The sequence below is a fragment of the Erpetoichthys calabaricus genome, chromosome 7, assembly GCF_900747795.2.
Source record: "Erpetoichthys calabaricus chromosome 7, fErpCal1.3, whole genome shotgun sequence".
Classification (NCBI taxonomy): Eukaryota; Metazoa; Chordata; class Cladistia; order Polypteriformes; family Polypteridae; genus Erpetoichthys; species Erpetoichthys calabaricus.
Window position 1 is genome coordinate 176,668,068 of NC_041400.2, and position 26,209 is coordinate 176,694,276.

The 26,209-nt window shown below is 42.2% G+C and overlaps 1 protein-coding gene across 1 annotated transcript in view; it reads left to right on the top strand.

Annotated features, from left to right (window-relative positions):
• The first annotated feature begins 1,300 nt into the window (after positions 1-1,300).
• The window catches only part of lix1 (limb and CNS expressed 1), an 83,966-nt gene continuing 59,057 nt past the window's right edge, over positions 1,301-26,209 (top strand). The window contains exon 1 of the mRNA XM_028806024.2: positions 1,301-1,588. Within this exon, the coding sequence (XP_028661857.2) occupies positions 1,507-1,588 (82 nt within the window). The 5' untranslated portion in view covers positions 1,301-1,506. The remainder of the gene's footprint in view (positions 1,589-26,209) is intronic.

Here is a 26,209-nt window from a genome sequence, read left to right on the forward strand (position 1 = left end):
GTTCTCTGATATAAGTAAATTTTGCATTTCCTTTGGAAATCAAGGTCCCAGAGTCTGGAGGAAGAGAGGAGAGGCACAGAATCCACGTTGCGTGAGGTCCAGTGTAAAGTTTCCACAGTCAGTGATGGTTTGGGGTGCCATGTCATGCCATCTGCTGGTGTTGGTCCATTGTGTTTTCTGAGGTCCAAGGTCAATGCAGCCGTCTACCAGGAAGTTTTAGAGCACTTCATGCTTCCTGCTGCTGACGAACTTTATGGAGATGCAGATTTCATTTTCCAACAGGACCTGGCACCTGCACACAGTGCCAAAGCTACCAGTACCTGGTTTAAGGACCATGGTATCCCTGTTCTTGATTGGCCAGCAAACTCGCCTGACCTTAACCCTATAGAAAATCTATGGGGTATTGTGAAGAGGAAGATGCAATATGCCAGACCCAACAATTCAGAAGAGCTGAAGGCCACTATCAGAGCAACATGGGCTCTCATAACACCTGAGCAGTGCTACAGACTGATCGACTCCATGCCACACCGCATTGCTGCAGTAATCCAGGCCAAAGGAGCCCCAACTAAATATTGAGTGCTGTACATGCTCATACTTTTCATGTTCATACCTTTCAGTTGGCCAACATTTCTAAAAATCCTTTTTTTGCATTGGTCTTAATTGATATTCTAATTTTCCAAGATACTGAATTTGGGACTTTCATTAGTTGTCAGTTATAATCATCAACATTAAAAGAAATAAACATTTGAAATACATCAGTCTGTGTGTAATGAATGAATCTAATATACAAGTTTCACTTTTTGAATGGAATTACTGAAATAAATCAACTTTGTCATGATATTCTAATTTTATGACCAGCACCTGTATATATAGTGTAAACACGCTTCTTTTTATGCAGCAGTATTTGTTCTTACGATTGAGTGCTCAGCAGCCTTAAAATCTGTGGGTAGAAACTGCCTCTTAGTATCCACCGGTTCGATTACCGGCGCAAAATTGTGTTTGTACGTTCATCTCAGTACCTAAATGTGCGGTGGATTATTAACTTGTGAGCACATCGCATGCTTTGTCCTGACAGCCTTGGCCAGTAAAGTAAAGGCGCACAGAGTCTCTCTTATACTTTGGCTCCTTTCTTATTTGGGTGTCATTGCTCTTCTAGTGTGAGCCGCAGCGGACTGCTTGAACTCCAGTCCCTCCGGGGAGTGAATTTAACGGCGGGGCTGTGGGTCTGCCGCACAGCTAATTAGTTGAACAAAGGTAAAGCAGCCAAAGAGGAACAGCAGGAGGAGGAGAAGGAGGAGGAGGAGGAGGAGGAGGATCGGGGGAAACGTGGGCGCTCTCCGCTCCGCGACAGACTGGCAGACGGACGGACGAGTTGAGAGAGAGAGAGAGAGAGAGACCGCGAGACAGCGTACTTCATTTGGATGAACCAAAGTTAACGAAAAAGTTGTCCATATCTTCAGGCATGAAGGCACTGCGAACAGCTAACTGCGTCAGGAGTTTCCAGAGATGGAGAGCGTGCTGGACTCGGTGGAGCAAATAGTCTGCAACGTGCTGCCCCAGGCGGACGCCGACAGCGTCTTTAAGGACCGTGAGTACGATTATACTGAACAGGGAGCGCAACAGCTTGGCGCTTGGGCATCGTGCCACCCTCGGTGCATTCACGCAGGTTTCAAAGCAGGCATTCAAGAAAGAAAGAAAGAAAGAAAGAAAGAAAGAAAGAAAGAAAGAAAGAAGGTTAATTTCTTTCGAGAATATTATTTGCTAATTTATTGATTACATATTCTACGCATACCCAGAATTCAGCATTGAATATTTTGTATTTGTATGGAATCTACTATCTAGTTATATAATATATAAACATTCAATATATAGTACGTGACTTTACTAACAACTAACATTTAACTTTAAGCTTGATTGTCCCTTTTCGTGTGGTGCATTTATACTTCAGTTCCGCAGTCTTTATCTCCTTAATATGTAACAGTGAGAAAGTGGTCTCAAAACTAGTCATAAAGAACGACCTTGTATGGCTAAATGAATACATATTTTAATTAGGAGCTGTAGAGTGTGGGAAGTTGATGAGAAACAATTTTAGATCATTTTGTGGCAGTGGCTACAAGTTGACCACTTTATTTATAAGAAGAGAGCCCAGAGGTGCAGGTCTAATTGTCGAATACCTGTTGCTTGTCAGCTCGGCAGTGTTAGTGACTGGCATGGACGTTGATCTCAGGTTTCCCTTCTGTTTTTGAGCAGCAGCGCTAATTGTCCTCCCAATCTTATGTAGACTCTTAAAAAATAACCGGTTCTGTAATGGCACTTTACTGGTTTGTGTGTTTCCTCGTAGAGCCATTGCTTAATAAAGAGTCACGTCAGGCTGAGAAGGGTTCACTGCATTTGAAGTTGGGTCTTTGGGCTTGAAAACGGCTGTTAATATATGAAAGAAAAAAGAAAAAAAGAGAAATCTTTAACGAATAGTTGCCTACCTAGGAGAATGTTAACAGATCAAGAAGATTTGCACTGAGTCCGCGTGATTGTAAGAGGACTCTCACTATACAGACAATCAGGTATTTCCCAAATCTCTTACCATCCATTCATGGTTATTTGCAGGACCTGCTACAGATATAAATAAATTAACGTTCCTTGTGGAGCCTTCAGGTATTTGTTCTTTTGGGAGCCAAAAACGTTTCCTCCCTGCTGCATCGCCCTGCAGAAGCACCTTGGCACCTTTATTTTATAACGAGCCTGTTAATTGTATTTCTCTTTTTCCACATGGCACTGCTATTCACAGAGTAAAGGAGTTGAATTTTTCAGTTTAAGCCAACAGATGCGGTGACATGATTGAAATGTTTAAAATTATAGAGCAATTAGCAGAGTGGCTCCAGACTGTTACTTTAAAACGGGTTCAACAAGAATAGAGGGACGCAGTTGGAGCTAGATTTGTAAAGGTTTGTTGAGGAGGGCTCTCTTTAAATACTCCTAAATAAGTGCGGAGAGCACCATTGCAATGAGCCAGATATCCGTTATTATAGCACTGGACCCAATGGAGGCTGCATTTTAACAGCGGAGTTGTCTAAGCCGACTGGCGTATGGCAGAGCAACACTCGTGAAAAAGCTGAGATCATTTGCATTCATATTTGTAAAAGTCCACATTGTGCACCAATTCACACTAACATAATGAATACAGTCCAGCTTATTATCTCTTGTGAAGCACCGGGATGAACTTAGCCTGGTTTGGTGGTCTTAGGAATGGAAGGTCAGCAGGTGAGCGGCGATATTCCCTTTCCATGCCAGAACATGAGAACAGAAAGACTTTACGGCCACAGCAGTACCAGGGCTGGGGTCCCATCAACCATGGAGAGATGCGCTTGTTGGGCACCTGCAACGTCAGGACAGTGGGTGACTCTGTGTCCTCTGTACCCTGGGTGGCAGCATGCGATCTGGCAAGCTCCAGTATGGATGCCTGCAGGGCAGCATGGGAGTTGTGGTCTTATGGGCCTGCGCCCTATCAGGTTCTGTGGGAGCCACCAGGGAGAGCTGTCAGATACTTGTAGCACAAGGACCACTGGGTTCCTGCCTAACCTGGAAGTGCTTTCCGGTGACAATAGATTAAGCACCAGAAGTACTCCCAGGTCTGGAGTTCACAGAGAGTCGTCCACTCGTCCCAGTGACTTGGAGTTGGAAGAGGAGATGGATGACGTTCACCTGGGTGGAGTGGAGGACAATGGAGCAAATCAAGGAAGGGCTGTGCTGTGCTGTACTGTCAGGCGTGAGAACCCTTTACGGCAGTGTGGGGAAGAAACCTGTGAAAGGAACGCATGTTATAAATCAGTTTAACTGGTTTTGAACCCAGGATTGTGTCTGTAGTAGTTGTATCTGGTGTTATGGGGCTCAGTCTGCCCCCTGCAGGCCACACTCTATCAAAAGATTTCTAAATATTTATAAATTTAAAGGTGTTGGCAAGCATTTAACTATTATAAGTCTGGAAAAGGTCCAGAGGAGAACGACTAGGCTGATTCCAGGACTGACTGCAGGGTGTGAGTTAGGAGGGAAGATTAAAAGAGCTGAGCCTTTTCAGTTTAAGTAAAAGGAGATTAAGAGGTGGCATGACTGAAGTGTTAAAAATTATGAAGGGAATTAGTCCAGTGGATCTAGACTGTCATTTTAAAATGAGTTCCTCAAAAACACGGGGACACGGTTGAGAACTTGTTAAGGGAAAATTTCACACAAACATTAGGAAGTTTTTGTTCTCACAGAGAACCACAGACACTTGGAATAAGAGAACCAAGCAGTGTGGTGGACCATAGGACTTTAGGGGCCTTCAAAACTCAACTTGATGTTATTTTGGAGTGGATAACACTGGTGAGCTTTGCTGGGCTGAATGGCCTGTTGTCGTCAAAGCTTCCAATATAAGAACTTCCTATACTGTATATAAATTCTACAGAAAACAATAAAGAGTTAAATGCCATATTATCTCATCATCTAAATGCTGAATGTGCTGGCAAATGTCGTTTTGGTTACACTGTAGCGGTGGTGAGGATGCTAAGATTTGGCAGTTTGTTTGTTTTACTATAGGGGACCCCTGGAACACCCCCAGTATTGAGCTGGCACGCACACACTCACACACAGAGACACAGATAAAAAGGCTCAATAAATAACAAACATAATATGACAAATATTAAGTAAATAATGAGGGGAAAAAAACAACTATTAAACAAACAACGCGTATGCAAAAGCCCATCAAAATGTCAACCATGGCGTTAATTATTTACAAACTCTGCACAAATAAAACTGAACGAAACACCAGACACTACACAGTAAACAATTAACACTCGCGATAACGTCCAAACACAGTCCAGTACAGCAGGAGAGGATGATGATGGTACGTGGAGTGGCAACCCCCTTGTGGACAGCCCTCTGAATAAAATATAAAGCGTTGTACTACGAGGTTTCAGTTGTTGCGTGAAGATTTGGGGTGACTGGGAGCGCTCCCCAGAAGAGGACAAAATCACACGGACACGCAGGCACAGGACAAACACATCCATCCATGGCGGTTGTAGAAAAATATACACAGGTGATGGCAATCCCTTCGGCATCCTTTTGCGGCTTTTTAAAGAGTGTGCCTAATTCTTAGCAACCCTACCCACTCAGAACCTGCCCAATGGGGTAACACCACTGGGGTTGCTGGGAGTTGTAGGAAAATAAAATCGCATATAATCAAATCAAACTTATACAACACATAACCTCATAGTCAAACTAGAAAAAAAATAAATAAAAGCAAAAGCATGAAATAAGACAAAACCTAACAAAGCAGAATTTAACCCCCAACCAAGATAAAGAGCGACGAGCAAAGAGCATTGGCAAAAACAGTTAGAAGAAAATACAAACGAAAGAAAAAGAAGGGGAAATGTCCTTACTCCCTGTTATAAATGCTTATTCTAAAATATTATTAATCACATCTTGCCATATTTTAAAAATATTTTGAACAGATCCTGTAAGTAACAATTTGATTTTTTCCAATTTCCCATAGTATATAACATCATTTACCTACGGACTTATAAAAGGTGGGTTTGGATTCTTCCAGTTAACCAAGATAAGTCTACGTGTTCGTAGTGTGGAATCGGCAGTTACAATCAATTTGTCCTTCTCCAATTTTAGCCCACCAAACACAGCTGTTAACGGGTTACGAGTGATTGTGACACCACAGTACCATATAATCCATGTACAGTGATATTTTCTGTTCAAGTCCTTCTCTGATAATCCTCTTTATCTCTAATGCATTTTGAAAGTGAATAGCCAATGGCTCTATGGAGACTGCAAAAAACAATGGTGATAGAGGGCACCCTTGATGAGTACCATGTTCTACAGGTCTTAATTTTAAAAAACTCAAAAAGCCTGCAATACCTATGACACAGGTCAGGTAATGCCCACAACGTCAGCCACGTAATGCCCTTTGAGTCAGTTAACCCTCACATAACCTTAATCTTACTCATAGTGTAACGGAGCAGCAACAAGCCAGGGAATTAAAAAACAGGTTTAATTGTGGGCATCTAATTAAGAAACTGGTTGGAGTGAAATTGGTTGGACTTTGAGGACCTGACTTAGCTGGTCATCTGTCCGCTCACCTCACATCTCATTTCTGTTTGGATGCCATTAAAGGATCAGACGAAGCAATTCAGAGGACTGAATCTTAAAAAACAAGTTAATTAGCAGCAAAAACTGGTCACTACTTTAAAAAAATGGCTAGAATAAAAATCTGCATCCATAGCAATGGCCAGTGACCTCTTTTATAAAACTATCGAGCTTCACGTGTACACCAAAAAGCAGGAAAATACGTAGGGTAAAAAAAAAAATTGGATTTATAAAACGTGACATGCGCTCATTTCTACACAATTTACCCTTTATATATCACAATCACCTTTGTAAATGTGTGTTTGTAAAGTTCACCTCCACCCTGAAACAGCCCTCTATGCACTATGCTAGTTAACCTTATGCATATGCAATCACAATGCTGCAGGACTTCATTGGCTGGCAGTGCAGTCACATGACACATCCAGAAGTGTGAGACAGAGGTTCTCGTCTCTAAATTAGAGGCACACAAAGTGCCTTCTTTTGGTGTCAGCAACAAACGCAAATTATGTTAAGGTGGTAGTTCATTACTGCTGATGTAAATGCTGTGAGCTCCAGCCACACAATGCCTGAAATAATAAAAGGTCCGATCTCTGGTGACGAAGCAGATTATTAGTCGACTGTGTGTGTAACGGGACGAGTGAAAAACACATCTATTCTCTCTGATGTTGACCTGTGAATGACATGTGTAAATGGAGATGTCGTTTTATACGGCATCATGCCAGAGCAGTTGTCATTGTCAGTCTCATCTTAGCATCACAGATGACTTGTGCATTCATAGGATTTAACTACTCATGGTTAACAAAAGCAGCTTCATTTGCGCCATGTGCAGTGTAGTGCTTCCAAGACATTAGGAAAACCAGATACTGCAGCAAATTGCCTTTTTATGTTGGTAACAGCGTGTTATGATTGATGTGTATATTCACCCACACCACACAAAAACTGGATGTAGCACTTGGTCAATCGGTTAAAGGCTTCCAGCACAGCGGGCACAACGGAGTGAAGCTTGGCTAAGATATTCCTAAATTGTCAGCCAATACCCTGAGAAGTGACAACAGGTGACAGAGTGACGGATAAAAACAAAAAGTTCTTCGGTGCAAATACACAGCATTGGTCCTCTTAAAAGGAAACTAAAATACAGTTTGTGCATCTTATTCATCACTTTTGAGATGTAATATTTCTATTGCACTATTATACTGTATTGAGGTTTAACTGTTTTCTGTTCTATCTATTATATTGTATTTATCCCTTTTTTGACACCCACTGCACTCCCAAACTACCTGGAAAGGGGTCTTTCTTTGAACTGCCTTTCCCAAGGTTTCTTCCATTTTTTTTCCCTAAAACGTTTTTTTTGGAGTTTTTCCTTGTCTTTTTAGGGGGTCAAGTCTGGGTGGCTGTCAAGAGGCAGGGCCTGTTAAAGAGCCTTGTGTGACTTATATATATACACAGTACTATGCAAAAGTTTTAGGCAGGTATGAAAAAATGCTGTAAACAAAGAATGCTTTCAAAAATGGAAGTGTTAATCATTTATTTTCATCAATCAACAAAATGCAGTGAATGAACAAAAGAGAAATCTAAATCAAATCAATTTTTGGTGTGACCACCCTTTGCCTTCAAAACAGCATCAATTCTTCTAGGTACACTTGCACACAGTTTTTGAAGGAACTCGGCTGGTAGGTTGTTCCAAACATCTTGGAGAACTAACCACAGATCTTCTGTGGATGTAGGCTTCCTCACATCCTTCTGTCTCTTCATGTAATCCCTGACACACTCGATGATGTTGAGATCAGGGCTCTGTGGGCCATACCATCACTTCCAGGACTTCTTGTTCTTTACGCTGAAGATAGTTCTTAATGACTTTGGCTGTATGTTTGGGGTCGTTGTCCTGCTGCAGAATAAATTTGGGGCCAATCATATGTCTCCCTGATGGTATTGCATGATGGATAAGTATCTGCCTGTATTTCTCAGCATTGAGAACACCATTAATCCTGACCAAATCTCCAACTCCATTTGCAGAAATGCAGCCCCAAACGTTCAAGGAACCTCCACCATGCTTCACTGTTGCCTGCAGACACTCATTATTGTACCGCTCTCCAGCCCTTTCGACGAACAAACTGCCTTCTGCTACAGGCAAATATTTCAAATTTTGACTCATCAGTCCAGAGCACCTGCTGCCATTTTTCTGCACCCCAGTTCCTATGTTTTCGTGCATACTTGAGTCGCATGGCCTTGTTTCCACGTCGGAGGTATGGCTTTTTGGCTGCAACTCTTCCATGAAGACCACTTCTGGCCAGACTTCTCCGGACAGTAGATGGGTGTACCTGGGTCCCACTGGTTTCTGCCAGTTCTGAGCTGATGGCACTGCTGGACATCTTCCGATTTCGAAGGGTAATAAGCTTGATGTGTCTTTTATCTGCTGCACTAAGTTTCCTTGGCCGACCACTGCGTCTACGATCCTCAACGTTGCATATTTCTTTGTGCTTCTTCAAAAGAGCTTGAACAGCACATCTTGAAACCCCAGTCTGCTTTGAAATCTTTGTCTGGGAGAGACCTTGCTGATGCAGTAGAACTACCTTGTGTCTTGTTGCTGTGCTCAATCTTGCCATGACATGAAACTGTCTTCCACAACCTCACCTTGGTAGCAGAGTTTGGCTGTTCCTCTCCCAGTTTGAAGCCTCCTACACAGCTGTTTCTGTTTCAGTTAATGACTGTGTTTCAACCTACGTGTGACATTGATGATCATTAGCACCTGTTTGGTAGAATTGGTTGATCAGACACCTGACTAGAATCCTACAAAATCCCTGACTTTGTGCAAGTGTACCTTTAAGAATTGATGCTGGTTTGAAGGCAAAAGGTAGTAACACCAAATATTGATTTGATTTAGATTTTTCTTTTGTTCGCTCACTTTGCATTTTGTAAATTGATAACAATAACAATCATTATTTATATTTCTGAAAGCATTCTTTGTTTACAGCATTTTTTCATACCTGCCTAAAACTTTTGCACAATACTGTATATATATATATATATATATATATATATATATATATATATATATATATTCATGGCATTCGTAGTCTGAATCACAATCTGATTGTATGGGTGGTTACCTACCAGGTAACGCTTGTGATTGGTCTGCAAGCCGGCAAACATCCGCCACGGTGCCCTCTTTCAGTTGCGAGAAGCAGATCATAGAATGTTACAAAGTTTTACTGTCAAATAATGCAAAGAGTACGCGACACGTGTTTCGCCCTAATTCTGGGTGCAGTGAGTGTGTACGCCTGATGAGCCCAGAATTAGGGCGAAACACGTGTCGCATACTCTTTGCATTATTTGACAGTAAAACTTTGTAACATATATATATATATAAATTATATTGTATTGTAATATGTTTGTCACATCATGGCACATTAAAATAATGGCTCGGTGATATGAATTATTACACCTGCGAGTCGTCATTTAGCTCGTTTGGCTGCATTTCCCTACTTGACCAAGGGTGTCATCATTTCCCAGTTTCTCTGAAATGTTGCGTACACCGGGTCAAAGTTCCCCTAAATATGCAGTACACACATTTCATCATAAAGTTTTCTTTTATAAATCCTGACGTTTCTGTGGGAAGTTGTGTACAAACATTTCAAGCCTCTTGTTGTGTGTAAACAAGCTTTGTAAATGAGACCCCTGGACTAGAGTTGAAGACCCCGTGGTCTATAAAATACCCCAGGCTAAATTCAGAATTTTATAATCTGGGGTATCCTGCCAAGTAGCCTGCTAAAGGTTAAAGATTTCTGTTTCATACCCAAATTAAAAATCCTTACAAAGCCCAAAAGACCCAATTTTATACGCAAAGACCCCTTGCTAGAATTAAATGGTTCTTTGTTAAGCAAAGGTTCTATGAGGAATCACCCAACCCAGTTAAGTGCCATTAAACAATCAGCATTTTTAGAAGTGTACTAAATATATTCATTTTACTTACAAAATCACAGCCAGGTCTTACTCATTTTTCCGTTTTCATTGCCACTTCTAGAAATCTCTGACAGTGGAGAACAGAAGGCTGTCAATGGGGCTGAGGGCAGGGGTTGAGATCTCAGAGATTAGCCGTCAGAACTCACTGTGAGATACGAAAAAATCGGGCTCTTTAAAGCCAGATGAGTAAATAACTGTGCGGGCGAACCCCCCCACCCAAATCCTTTTTCCTGTAATTATTCCATTTCACCAGAGCGCAGCCTCTCAGGATCAATGTCGGAGATTTCTAGAAGTGGCAAATGGTTCCAGTTTTACACTGAGCTAAAGAATAGGTAGCTCCTATATCTGGCAAGAACTTTAATTTTGCTGTTACCTTAATGCTGTTGAAGATAAAATTAAACAAATAAAGGTCATTGTACAACATTTAAATAACATTTCGACTGAAGGACTATGGATATCAAATCACTCGCAGAATCAGGAGAGTTCAGGGAACTGGAAGGCAAAAGAAGGACTCATCCGGCCATTTAGCAAACTGCAGCGTTTGAGGACGCCATCGTCTGAGGCAGGTGCTCCTACTATAGGGGGCTCTATTAGAAGGATTCAAAGTAAATGAAAGTATATACTAAACAAGGCAGCAAGCTCCTCAATCCAACAACTGGACCAAGTAGGATGGATGACAATTAGATCTTTATTGTTGATCTTGTTGCTTCTGATGAAGGTCCACACATGGGTTGCCTTGTTCTGTTGTTGCTCAACACTGTGAAAAAATTGATCCTGATTTAACGATTAAATGACCGGCTGGTGAGCTACCAATCATTTAACCATCAAGAAGCATTCAGGAGCACAGACCAGGATGTGGCTTCCCTCAGTAAGATTAATGAAGTTGAACCGTTTCTTTGTGCTTCTAATTTGCATCTTATTACAATACACAGTTCATTTGCCTCTAAGAGACTAACAACGATGTCTAAGTATAAGAAAATATAAAAAATGTAAACAAACAGGTTTTACTTTGGTTATTGGACATGATTCAATAATTACAGAATTAAAATGCATGTTGTCCAGTGGAGTAGGAAACTTAGCTCCTCTGATGTATAGGATGTGCTTCAGTTTCGCCAGCATATCGAAAATAACTCTGCATAAATCAGCATCCATTACCACAGAAATATTCAGAACACAATCTTCTTCTTCATCTTCTTTTGGCTGCTCCCTTTAGGGGTTGCCACAGTGGATCATCTTCTTCCATATCTTCCTGTCTTCTCCATCTTTCTCTGTTACACCTTCATATCCTCTCTCACCACATAGGCCTTCCTCTTCCTGGCAGCTTTATCCTTAGCAACAATGAAAAATAACTTTGCTAACCATCATTACATTTTTGTTTTTGACAATGCACAAGTATTGGCGAGTATGAGGGACCATTTGGGGGCGCTTCCTTATGCAAATATGCTAACGTTATGCAAATTTAGAATTCTGTACCATTATGAGTTTATGGCAATACAACAATTATTCATAAAATAATCTTGCCCAGTGAAACAATTGATATTGATAGCTAAACACTTCTCAAATGTAAATTGTATTTTATTTATCTATTTAATATCATTCTTTTAACTGTTTACTGCATTACTGTTTTTTACTGTGAAAATATATGGATAATGTAGGGTATTTTTACAGGTTTTTTTTACAGTGTACTATATATTCCTTAGCCAACTTTTTCCTTGTCGTAAAATCACCTGTAATGAATTGCCATCTATTCTTACAGTATATGATATTTTAGCATCAGTCATATTTTATGTGGCATGGTGGTGCAGTGGTAGTACTGTTGACTCATAACAAAGAGGCTGGGGTTCACACCCTGCATGGAGTTTACATGTCTGTGCCCACCTGGCTTTCTTCCAGGTGCTGCCGTGTCCACCCACAGTCCAAAGACATGCTGGTTAGGTGGAATGGTGAAGCCAAATTGGCCCCTGTTAACATGTACTGTATGTGTGTTCACCCCATGATTGACAGGCGTCCTTGTACACAATGCTTGCTGGGATAGACTTCAGTTTCTCTGTCACCCTGCTCTGGATAAGAGGGTATAGAAAATGAATGGATGGACGCATGGAATTTATATCACAGAAATAAATCAAATAACTCTTACTTATTTAGTTTATTTGTGATGGAGTGGCATCCATCTACGTTTATGTCCTGCTGTTTACCCAGAGTTGCCAGGAGTGGCTCCCTGTAACTGATGGATTGGGGTTGGAAATGGATAGATGGGTGGATATTTAGCTAATGTTTGCATCCAAAGAATTTTACAGTATGGAGTAGTTTCCATTCTTCTACTGTGTGATATGATATGATATGATATGATACAGTTAGGTCCATAAATATTTGGACAGAGACAACGTTTTTCTAATTTTGGTTCTGTACATTACCACAATGAATTTTAAATGAAACAACTCAGATGCAGTTGAAGTGCAGACTTTCAGCTTTAATTCAGTGGGGTGAACAAAACGATTGCATAAAAATGTGAGGCAACTAAAACATTTTGTTAACACAATCCCTTCATTTCAGGGGCTCAAAAGTAATTGGACAATTGACTCAAAGTCTATTTCATGGGCAGGTGTGGGCAAGTCCGTCGTTATGTCATTATCAATTAAGCAGATAAAAGACTTGATTTGAGGTGTGGTGCTTGCATGTGGAAGATTTTGCTGTGAACAGACAACATGCGGTCAAAGGAGCTCTCCATGCAGGTGAAAGAAGCCATCCTTAAGCTGTGAAAACAGAAAAAACAAATCCGAGAAATTGCTACAATATTATGAGTGGCAAAATCTACAGTTTGGTACATCCTGAGAAAGAAAGCAAGCACTGGTGAACTCAGCAACACAAAAAGACCTGGACGTCCACGGAAGACAACAGTGGTGGATGATCGCAGAATCATTTCCATGGTGAAGAGAAACCCCTTCACAACAGCCAACCAAGTGAACAACACTCTCCAGGGGGTAGGCGTATCGATATCCAAGTCTACCATAAAGAGAAGACTGCATGAAAGTAAATACAGTAATCCCTCACTTATCGCGGGAGATAGGTTCCAAGGCCGACCGCGATAACTGAGTTTCCGCGAAGTAGGGACACCATATTTATTTAATTATTTAACGTGTATTTGGACGTTTTTAAACCCTCCCTGTATTGTTTACAACCCACCCTTTACTCTATCAATAACAGAGACAACTGCTAAGCTTATGAAATCGGTAGATAAGTTTACACTTACTGTATAGCGAAGTACACGTAGCAGCTTGTAGGCGGTCATGACGTTGTCGACCTTGTTGCAAAGATTCCTAAAGCAGATTCCATCCAGACTACTGCCTTATCACGTCCACTTGCAACTCATTTTGCGCCCTGGTTAAAGGACACTGCGGCCGTAGATCTTATATGCTTTTCCTCCTTTTTAAATAAAAAGAATCGTGGACTCATTGATGCTGTGATGGTGTCCTGCAGCGGTGTAGCTATTCCCTTCCTTCAACATATCCAAAACTTTTACCTTTTCTGCAATCATTTGCATCTTCTGTTGGCGCTTGGACACGGCACCTGAAGCAGTAGCAGGAGCACGTTAATGCTGAATGAGTGAGATGAGACTTCCTGGTTAATGCAGCACTCCATCGCTGAGCCAATCAGCAGCACACAGGAACTTAACTGCGTGCTCTGATTGGGTAGCTTCTCAGCCATCCGCCAATAGCATCTCTTGTATGAAATCAACTGGGCAAACCAATTGAGGAAGCAAGTACCAGAAGTAAAAAGACCCATTGTCCGCAGAAACCCGCGAAGCAGCGAAAAATCCATGTTATTTATTTAGATATGCTTACATATAAAATCCGCGAAGTCGTGAATCCGCGAAAAGTGAACCGCGAAGTAGCGAGGGATTACTGTACAGAGGGTGCACTGCAAGGTGCAAGCCACTCATAAGCCTCAAGAATAGAAAGGCTAGATTGGACTTTGCTAAAGAACATCTAAAAAAGCCAGCACACTTCTCGAAAAACATTCTTTGGACAGATGAAACCAAGAGCAACCTCTACCAGAATGATGGCAAGAAAAAAGTATGGAGAAGGCGTGGAACAGCTCATTATCCAAAGCATACCACATCATCTGTAAAACACGGTGGAGGCAGTGTGATGGCTTGGGCGTGCATGGCTGCCAGTGGCACTGGGACACTAGTGTTTATTGATGATGTGACACAGGACAGAAGCAGCCGAATGAATTCTGAGGTGTTCAGAGACGTACTGTCTGCTCAAATCCAGCTAAATGCAATCAAATTGATTGGGCGGCGTTTCATGATACAGATGGACAAAGACCCAAAACATACAGCCAAAGCAACCCAGGAGTTTATTAAAGCAAAGAAGTGGAAAATTCTTGAATGGACAAGTCAGTCACCTGATCTTAACCCAATTGAGCAGGCATTTCACTTGTTGAAGACTAAACTTCAGACAGAAAGGCCCACAGACAAACAGCAACTGAAAGCCACTGCAGTAAAGGCCTGGCAGAGCATTAAAAAGGAGGAAACCCAACATCTGGTGATGTCCATGAGTTCAAGACTTCAGGCTGTCATTGCCAGCAAAAGGTTTTCAACCAAGTATTAGAAATGAACATTTTATTTCCAGTTATTTAATTTGTCCAATTACGTTTGAGCCCCTGAAATCAAAAGTAGTTGCCTCACATTTTTGTGCAATCGTTTTGTTCACCCCACTGAATTAAAGCTGACCGTCTGCACTTCAACTGCATCTGAGTTGTTTCATTTAAAATTCATTGTGGTAATGTACAGAACCAAAATTAAAAAAAGTTGTCTCTGTCCAAATATTTATGGACCTAACTGTACGATATTAAAGTGACTATCTATGTAGAGCATGGGTGTCGAACTCCGGGCCTGGAGGGACTCAGTAGCTGCAGGTTTTCATTCTAACCCTTTTCCTAATCAGTGAGTAGTTTTCACTGCTAATTAACTCCTATTCCCTTCATTTTAATAGCCCTGTTTTTAAGGATTCAGTCCTCTGAATTGATTTGTTTCTTCATTAAATGGCAGCCAAACAGAAATGAGATGTGAAACGAGCCGACAGATGATCAGCTAAACTGGAACATCAAACTCCAACCAATTTCACTCCAACCAGTCTCTTAATCAGAAGCTGATTCTTGCTGTTAATTAAGCCCGTTATTTAATTCAATGGCTTGTTGTTGCTCACCTTCTGCCACAGCAGACATTTCCAAATCTGTTGATTTTTCTGTTTTTTCTAAGAACAACGTCAAAATATTTTGATGACCTGAGAGATCAACCTTACTGAGAACTTCACCTTTCTTTATTTTCAGATATTGTGTGATGGGCACAGGTGAGCTGGTCATATGGTGGCTTGTTTGATGTCTCATTATTGTTTGGCTACTAATTAAGGAAAAAGAGACAATTAAGGAGCCTGAGTCAAGTTGATTAAAACAAAAGCAAAAGAAGTTAATTAGCAGTAAAAATGGCTCACTAATGAAGAAGATGGTTAGAATGAAAACCTGCAGACACTGCGGCCCTCGAGGTCCGGATTTCGACACCTGTGATGTAGAGCTTCCATGTCATCTCCATGTGTGGAAGAAATTAAGTTGGAAATATATTAAAGAAATCTTGCCCTCAACCAGGATCTCTTTGAGTCAGAAATCAGGAGAAAGCTTGTTCAGCTGCGTCTCTAATCATCTCTTCATGAAGAGCAAGCCCCCTGTACAGTAGTCTACTAAGGGACATTGCCCTAAGTCAAGGTTGCCAGAAAGTGGTCACAGAACAGAGACGGAGAGAATCATTCTTATAGATAACTGAATTGGCTTAATAGTGCTGAATCTCTGCTTACTCTGATTGGTTCACTAGCTTGCATTCATTCTGATTGGCTCAAGACACATGGGATGTTTCCAGCCAAGAGCATAACCAGCTTACATTCCCCAAAATAAAAGTCTCCTTTCACTGTGTTCATGGTTCTTTACATTACTCTTCAATACTTCTTGAATTCCTGTGCACATGACAATGGTAAAGTCTTACTGGGCACATGATAGTCAATGTAAGTGCCACACGGGATGGACAGGCATCCCAACCACTAGAGGGGATGGTTCTTTACCGTTGACGGGAAGCCTTGACTCGTCATTGGCCATTCCAGCTGAAGTGGTGGTAGTTGGATGGTATGGGGGGACTGGTCATTAGAAGAAGGTGGCAGTGAGAAGAAAAATCTTAAAAAAAAATTGGTTCGGGGTGTTAGCTTGAACCACATCCCATTCTAACACCTTGGCCCTGAATTGCGTGAATCCAGTAATTATGCCCAGTCCATTCCAGACATCCTTCTTGTTATTTGGAGTGAGTTTGTTTTCTGTTTTAGCTTTGTAAGCTTCCATTACTTCACACAGTTTTTTCTTCAGCACCCGCTGTGTATTCTTCTTTGACGCCGGATTTGATTGCTTTCTTTTTTTCACTCAGACAACTTTTTAGCTCCTTTTTAGTAATCCAGGGTTTGCTGTATGCTGTTGAGGGTGCAATAGTGACGACACTGATGTTAACATTTGACTCCTTCTTCCAATTGTTCCATCCGCACTGCCCTCTATTGGTTATCTCTGCATCTACCACTGATTCTAAATATTTAAATGTTATCCACTTGTTTCAGTAGCTCTCTCTGTAGGCTAACTTCTGAATCCTTATTGTCATTAAACCTCTGATATTCTGTCTTCTGGGGGGTGTTCCGGGCATGCCCCACTGGGAGAAGGCCACGAAAAAGACCCAGGACACGCCGGAGGGATTATATCTCCCGGCTGGCCTTGGAACGCCTCGGGGTCCTCCCAGAGGAGCTGGAGGAGGTGGCCGGGGAGAGGGATATCTGGGCTTCCCTGCTTAGGCTGCTGCCCCCGCGACCCGACCACAGATAAGCGGTGGATAATGGATGGATGGATGGATATTCTGTCTTCTTCCTATTGATCTTCAATCCTCTATCGTCCACAGCCCTTCTCCATTCTTCCAGCTTCCACTCCAGTTCCTCTTTTTCTGGTGCTACACAACACGATGTCGTCAGCAAAACACCTGCACCAGAGGGCTTGGTCTTGAATCCCCTGGCTCTGCACATCCATAATCAGATCAAAGAAGTAAAAGGCTTTCAAGAAGATCCCCAGTGCAGAGCTCCTCTAATTGGGATCTTGTCTGTTGCCCCAACACTGCTTTTAACCCGAGTCCTCACTCCCTCATCATATCCTGGACAATCCTCACCATCGTCTCTGGTCCTCCTTTCATTCTCATGTACCTCCAGACCTCTTGACGTGGCACTCTGTCATAAGCCTTCTCTAAATCTGTAAACACCATATGGAAACTTTTCTGATTTTTCTCAATGCTTCTCTACGAGTAGCCATGGGATTTATCACAAAACTGTGGCGACCCAGACATTGTGAGACTTGTCCGGACACCACCAGACTGAGACCACATCTTTATCAAAAGATTTCTTTTTATTGTCGTCCACACAACACAAGTCTATTCAATTCACAGTCCCGCACAACTCACAGTGCTTTAGCCCCAGTCTCCCTTCTCCTGGGCCTTCTCTCGCCTTGTCCCTGGGCCACCTCTACTCTCTCTCCAGGAGCTTCGTCCTGCTCCTGCTTCCGACTCCAGCTCATTGATAGGAAAGAGGCGGCCCCATTTATCCTCAGTTCCAGGTGCTCTGCCTGACGTCACTTCCTGGTGTGGCGGAAGAGTCAGGAGAGCACCCAGAAACACTCCGGGTGACCCTGGAAGGATCATCCTCCATTGGTGTGGCAGCATTAAAATAGTCCCGGGCGGTGACCAGAGGCCCCAACGGTCTCTTCTTGTCCAGGGTGGTTGCCCCCTCATGGCCCGGAGGACGAAAACGCCACCACCTCGTCCTTCCAGGCATCCCGGCCGAGTCTAAACCCCAGCCACGTACCACAACATTTTTTAACTTTTGTGCATGTATGCAGCATTCAAAATGCACAAAACACAATTTAGATGCATACAGGCAAACAACACAACAAGCACCATGGAAAGCAGCTTCTTTATGACCACTATGTTGGAATTCTAACATAGAATTAGAATTAATTGGTCACCTGAAGGGTGACCAATCAGGGAATGAGATGTTGTAATGAGCAGGACCCAATCAGGGTAAAGGCTGCATAACAAGCCAATCAGAGTGTGATTACAGTTGAAAAAAACTCCATTTTTGCCCACCCACATTACAATATCAAGCCGGTGTTTTCAGAAGAATGCGTCTCTCGAGAGCGTATTCAAAAGTTTCCATTTTTGTAGGTTGAAAATAACAGGTTAGTGTGGACTGAAGGTGAAAACAGAGAATAATGTCTGTGTTTTTAAATGAAAACGGTAGTGCGGGCTTGGCCGTAGACTGGCGTCCTGTGCAGGGCTGCTTCCTGCCTTGTACCCCGGTGCTGCTGGTATACGCTCAGATGGCCCTGAATATGTTAGAGTAATTCTAAGCATGTATGTCTGTGTGTATTTACTGTCCGTTTTCTGCTCTTCAGGTCTTTTCTTCAGTCTCCTGTGTACCTCCCAGAATTCCCTCTTTTTGAGCCTGGCACAGCCAGGGTTAATATACTTTAAAAGAGCTCATTTGTCCGGTCACGGCCAATTTTTGTTTAAAAATCGCACTGTAAAAACATGCAGATGGGATTGATACACATTGTCTCCCCACTGAGTGCGTATGCCTCAATTATGATTGTGTTAGGAAACAAAAACAAACAGATGCCGGTGGGGTCCACTTTCTGAGGGGGGCTTGGTGTTACAGACATGGGCTGTCTGATGAAGAAAAGATCCAGATGGGCCTCTCAATGGTGTGGCATTTCTTAAATGTGTTCATCACGCTGGTGTTCAGTCACGAGGCACAGCATTAGTACCCCACCGAGGGGCCATCAGGCTGCGTCAGCCGCTTTTAACATCAACAGGAAACTGGGAATGTAAATGCAATGTAAAAGAGCGCCTCCTATCAGCCAGAAACAAGTGCTGTTCATCATGACAGGTACTTTAAAATGAAACAGCCTGAAGCCACCCTAATTCATGGTGTTTGTGACAAATGAAATGATTTACTTCATGAGGTAGAAGTACACGATAAACAAGAATTCTTGTTTCAAATATTTAAAATCTTAAAACTGAATTGTTTAAAGTCTACAATAGTAATCAAAACTGGTCATTTTTCCCCACTCTGATTAACATCCATAGAGCACTACATCCCTAGTAAAAGATCCAAAATCAAAAATAACATCTTATTCATAATCACTGACCTTGAAACAGTCTGAAACGATACCCCACATGCTTATGTTTAAAATTTGTAATTTTTAACCTTCTGGCAGTGGCTCTTAGAGGGCTAGGACCAAAAGTAAACTATCAAATATTAAATATATTATCAGAATCGTGGACACCAACCTCATAATAACATAAAATGTCACTCCATATGTCTATATTACTGAACCACCCCCCATTTTTTCAAAGTTTTGTGAAAAGGAGTATCTTTGACCCCTCACAGGGTGTTAGCTGACATGGGGAAAGCGTACATACACCACACAGGGAGGACATAAACCCTGGTCTCCTTAATTCAGGGGTCTCCAGTCTTTTTTCCCCCGAGAGCTACTTTTACAAAATGAAAATGGCCGAGAGCTACTCATGTTTTCTAACGTTTATTCTCATAGCTGATTTCGACCCAAACAAACTGAATAAGCTTGTTTTGTCTGAACATTTACAAAATGTTGGTGTCCACATTTTGCATTAAAACATCACAAAAAAAATATTGAGTTCACCTGCAAGTGCATTTTGTACAACTGCATGAATTTTCTAGTGTATCTCACACTATTGAATTAAAACATGAATGCTGTCAAAACAAAACAATGCAATTCCAAATACACAGATATGACTTCTTCATTTGTCATTTTGTTCACAGGTCCAGTTGCATGTGTGACGTGTTTTTCAGTTAGTCAGATGACTGGCACTGCATGGAGTCAACAAGAGAGGCAGGTGTATGGTGGAGTGGAGCCACTGAGGTTCACTCTTATGGAGTCATTTAAATGTTCGTCTGTCAGTCTTGTTCTGAACTTTGATTTCATGACATTCATGTCAGACTCACAGAGGTATGGAGACCCAAACAAAGCAGAGCTGCTTGGTGAAGATTCCTATAGTTACCAGAAATGCTGAGAATGCTGTTGAGACATTATTTTGAAGGTTTACTAATATATAATACTAGCCAACCTGCGGCGTAGCATACGCCGCATAATTATGTATTGATGGGTGAACACTTCCTGAACGACACAGTTGTCAGTACTTGTAGATTAAGGTGTAGCAGGTCTTCGTTGTTGACGCTTAATATAGCTTGCGTACTGTGAGGCTCCGGAGTCACAGTTGAGAAACACTTTTTTAATGTCTTTTAAGCACAGGGGAAACAATGAACATGTGAAACATCCGTAATGTAATAAGCCACCAAGAAAAGTAACATTGCAACAATGCTATCTATGACCCGATTGCTGTAAACAGAAGTGAAAACAAAATCGAGCCCGGTGTATTCTTTAACTGCCGTGTGGCGCAGTAGTAGTGCTGCTGCTTTGCAGTAAGGAGACTGTGGAGGATTGTGGGTTTGGTTCCCAGTTCCTCCCTGTGTGGATAGCGCTTTGAATACTGAGAACACTGCTATATCAATGTAACGAAGTATTATTATTCTTATGTGTCCAGCTCTCTCTCTCTCGCACGCGTGTGTATGTGTATGTGTGTGTCACTCGCTGTCTCTCGCTCGCTGCATGTGTTCCTGCAGGCATACGCCACATAATTATTTATTGATGGCTGAACACTTCCGGAAAGACACAGTTGTCTAAAAGGAGGGAAAAAAATGAACATCTGCAAAATCCGTAACGCTGCTTTCAGTAAGTACAATGCACACGCGTTTAATTTGTCGGCCACTTTTTTCCAGCCGTCTTTTCTGGTTTGGGCTGCTTTTGCAGTGTTACCGCTTGTGCATATTAAATCTTGAAATCCTTCGAGTAACTAATTAACTAACACCCATCCACCCACCCACACACACACACAGCTTGTGTAGAAGGTCAGCTGCTGAGAGAGTGTCTCGACTGTTGCAGGGCCTGCATCAGTGAAGCAGGTGAGACGCTAATGAAACAGAGGCACAGGGCTTATTGGTTTTTAAAGACTGCTTCCTTCATTGTGTTTTGAGAGGGAAACATTCAATTGTCCGTGACTGACAATTGGAGGACCGCTGTCGCACGCTTATTCAGCGATTCACATCCGCGACAAACATACCTCTTCTTACATGGTCCTGCCACGTCCACCCTCGTTCTCAAAGCATACACACCGCCTGGTCATGCGCCCGCTCGCAAGAGCAACTCACGGAGACCTGCCCACCAACTCTAAGACCATGGCGTGTAAAACAGTTTGCGATGGTGTTGCGTGCGTCATAACCGAAAAGAATAATGAAAAGTCAACGTGGCTCAGAGGTGCATGTGGAGTCTAGAAGAGACGAACGTGAATGACACCCTGTGTTGTGAGGTGCTGCGTCCGAGGTGGTGGACATGGCTCGGCGAGTTGTTGTCGTATCCAATGACGTCGTGTTTTGTGAGTTGCTGCGTCCGAGTTGGTGGGCGTGGCTCTGCGAGTTTTCGTTGTATCCAATGGTCTTAGAGTTGGTGGGCGTGGCTGTCTTACGTGCTTTCCATGGGTGGCTACTTGTTGGCGGCTTAGTGAATTATATATATAGATATAAAATCCAATGTCTCTCTGTCTGTCTGTCCGCTTTTCATGAGAGAGCTACATCAGGTTGTTTTCTATAACTTGCTTGAACATCCTGGTTGATTTTGCGACATCTGTCATTTCACTATATATCATAGTTCGCTTGCGGTACCGATTCCGAGATCCACGCAACAGGCTTGGGGGGGAGCGGCCTTCCTCACTCATTCGCCAGCTTCGGGTCGTGTTCCTTAAATCTGCTTAGCTAGCAAACGAAAGATAAAATTGAATTCAACTTTGTTTGATATTTAAAATAGTGTTACTTACAGTAGGTCTTGATGAATTTGAGTCCCGATATTCTCTGAAGTGTATTCCACACATTGAAAAGATTGATTGCAATTCAGATTGTGGATCGTGATGTGATTTTTTGGAAAGATCGCCCACCCCTTATTTGACTAATCAAGTTTTCAAATTTATGTAGGATTCATTAACCCTTTGGCAAGCTACTTGGAAAGGGGTTGCGAGGTACCGGTAGCTCGTGAGCGACGTGTTGGTGACCCCTGCCTTAATGTGAGGCAGCAGTGCTACCACTACACCACTATTCTTCCTTCCTATGAGGATTATCCACTTTCATTAAAGGATAAGTTCAGTATTTTTCAAGTTAAAGTTATTTCTTCACAAACACCGTGGGTATAAAATTAATCAGAAAACATCATTGCACTAATGCAATGTCCCATATATTTGTCTCTTTCTTTTTTTTCTCCGTGCTGCGTCGACATTGTGCACTAGAAGGCGTGAGCATATTCAGTGCAGCAGGAACACTCAATAAAACTGAATAAAAAAAATAAAGTGACGGTGAGATACGAAGAAGGCAGATTCACCAACGTTTGTGAGTCAGCTTTTATCCCTCCAGATCAGAGAATTTCCAGTTCCATTGCCTCAAAACACCACTCACATCTACAGTTATTCCCAGTTTCAAATAAAAACTAACAGCGTCAGATCGCTAGGGCGGTGTATGTATGGTGATCGTGACTGAGAGAATAAAAGTGAACAAGTGAAAAGTTACAAGTACAGTACTATAAATGTACACGGTCTGTTACAGACGCAAACCAAATGTATGTGTGCACAGTATAATCTATCTTACTAAACCACAGTTAATTTATGCACGGCGGACGCACCGATGCGCATGCGTACTGCGCTGTGGCGCCCGTCCCAGAGTCAAACGCAGTGGCTTCCCAAAACGCGGCGGCTTCCCAGAGTCAGTAGGTGGCGCCCAAACAACACAACCTGTAGGGTCAAACGCAGCGGCTTCCCAGAACGTGACGGATTCCCAGAGTCAGTGGGTGGCGCCCATACAACACCACCTGTAAACTAGACTTAATGAACGAGCGCGCCCACAACGCACTTTTGACACAGCACAGGCAAAGGAGGCACGTATCCAAATGGAGGGAGCTCAACGATTAGTAATACAAACACGAGCCCGTATGGCTATGACCTGTAAACGAGCCTGTATGGATACAAACAATGAACGAAGGCGCCCACACAAAGAAACCGCTTTATTTCAAATAGGGTTATTGAATTAAATGGAAACTTTACCATGCCTACAACCTGTGAACTAAACCTGAGGTAAAGCGTGCACGCCAGGTTGTACAGCCGCCCGGACGCGACCGCCCACACCACCGCATATACCCTCCATGATTTTTCATCACACAGAAACTGATTGCCATTCTTGGATTTCCGATTTGCTAGCCAATCGCGGGCTTACTTGTATTAACAATAAGAGCAGCTCACTACAGAAAATGGCAAATACAGGAGACAGTCGGGATCAAAGTCAGCATATCTTACCGCTACGCCACGGAAGCTGTTGTATTGTTCTTGAACCTTTTGTGAAAGTGTTTATTTGATCTTTGGACTTCAGGCTTCACACATTCTATAGTTTATGCCTACATTTTGTAACATTTATTACTAAAATATGAAAAGGTTTCTGTTTTAAAAATGTGTTTACAGAGATTACTGTAGAAACGGAACACACATGAAATGCGTGTGTTCCAAATAACGATCTATTATTTCCACTCTAAAACTCCAGCAGTTCACTCACTCCCAGATAATCAAACAAGGCATGAGCTGGGAAAACTTAGTGAATGTTCTGCGACAGCGGGGTAATGGAATAGCCGGCTGCTTGCTGCTCGTCTTAATCAGCACATTTAGAAGACAAAAGACGCTGATGGAGAAGTGCGAATGGATTTAAGGTGGGCCGGATTTACAATGAGTTTTCTCGTTGGCCCTGGTAATTCTAGTGTTAAAACTCCAAAACAGTGTTAAAAAGTGCAATGCAAAAGTTCCAGAGTAAATAAATAATCAATAAAAAGAACCGAATCATGGAGGTTAAAATCCAAATAAACAATCCATTTAAACAAGGTTAAAAATCTCACAAGCAGGAGTCTGTCCTGGTGCTTCCCCTTTAAACTGGATGTCTCCCCAGCTTACCCATCTCAGTGAGTGAGTGAGTGACGTCAAACCAGCAGGTATAGATGACCTTCTTCCACAAGTCTGGGTCCCTGATGTCCAATGGCTTGCAGCAGGGCTGTCCAGTCCAAACCAAGTCTCTGGTTCCTACTGTCTATGATTCCAGTAGGGCTCCCCATCTGAGCCTCAGCCTCCCGCTGCTTTACCAGACTTATGTGGCAAGTCGCACCATCCAGCACCGCCTCACTCCAGCTCCCACAGCTCAGCCAGCATGATTCACTTCAACATCCCCTGAGCGTCAGCCACACGCTCCCCTGAGACAGGGGTCGCCAAATCCAGTCCTGGAGGACCACCGTGGTTGCAGGTTTTCATTCTAGCCCTTTTTAATGAGTGCCCTATTTATGCTGCTAATTAACTTTCAATTTTAATTGAATTGCTTTTTTAAGATTTGTGAAGTGAGTGAGCCAACAGAACACCAACTAAGTCAGGGCCTCAAACTCCAACCAATTTCACTCCAACCAGTTGCTTAATGAGGCGCCGATTCTTATTGTTAATTAAACCCGTGCTTTAATTCCATGGCTTGTTGCTGCTCTCGTGATGCATTAACAGACATTTCTGAAATTGCTGATTTTCTCTTTTCTAACAGCTCTGGTCAAATGTTTTGGGGACCTGACCAGATCAACATTCCTGACACGTTCACCTTTCTTTATTTTCAGATATTGTATGATGGACACCAGTTGTTTTGGCTCATTTTGTATCTCATTATTGTTTTTACTGTTAATTAAGGAAAAAGAAACAATTAAGGGGTCTGAGTCTTCAAGAACAGATCAAATAAAATGAATTCAAAAGAAGTTAATTAGCAGTAAAAACAAGTCAATAATTAAAAAGAGGGTTAGAATGAAAACCTGCAGCCATGGTGGTCCTCCAGCACCGGAGTTGGTGACCCCTGCCCTGAGGGACCTCCTCACAGCTGCCTGCTTCCTCTCTCTCGCTCACTCGCACCGACACTCTCCTGTATTCCTGCCTGCTCTCTCTCTCTCTATCTATCTCTCTCTCTCTGCCTCTCTCTCTCCTCCATTCTTCTTCCTTTTGTTTTTCTTTCTTCTCTTGCCTGCTCTCCCTTATATGCCTCTGTGGGCGCAGTGCCTCACTTTCACTGAAGAAATTGAGACAGACCCCAACCTCATGTGCAGTGCGTCTCACCCCAATTATCTCACCAACTTCCCGAGCACACGCACCCACAGAGATCGAGCCAGTCATTCACTTATGTATTTAAAACGGGCCGCTAATTTTCTAACTGCCAACCTTTTATTCCACAATCCCATAACACACAGGCATACAGCATTACCAAATATGTCCATTTTTCAAGCCTAGACAGTTGTCAAGTGTTGATCCACATCTTACGATTACACAAACATTATAAAATAGCTTATACATTAAATGTCAGTTTTGAACAAAAAAAAAAAACAATATTATGAAATTTAACCATTTTAAATGAAGACTGTGTATGCATCCTCAGCTCTTCCCTTTTTTCAAAATAACCTTTCACCCCATCAGAGTGTGTTTTCCTCTGAAAACACAAAATCAAAGTGAACTTTTGATTTTCTTCCAAATTTATGTGAGGACTCACACAACCGAATAGAAAACATATTCTTACCATAAGAAAAATAGTACCAGGAATATGCGATAAAACGATTATTTCCAGATTCTTTTTGTTGTCATAAACATACGTCGTAGACAGGGAAGGCATATTTTCCCTTATCAAAACTGAAATAGGACATATTTGGTACGTTTTTAGGCTTTTTATTTTCTACTAGCCACGGTATCTGTCACAGACAGGTAATTGAATGATTAAAAAATATTTGCTATTTCTTGCCATATGTGTACCTTCAGTGTCTTTTCTCCGTATTCATGTGTGTGATTGTCTTTTCACGGGCGCTCCCTCTC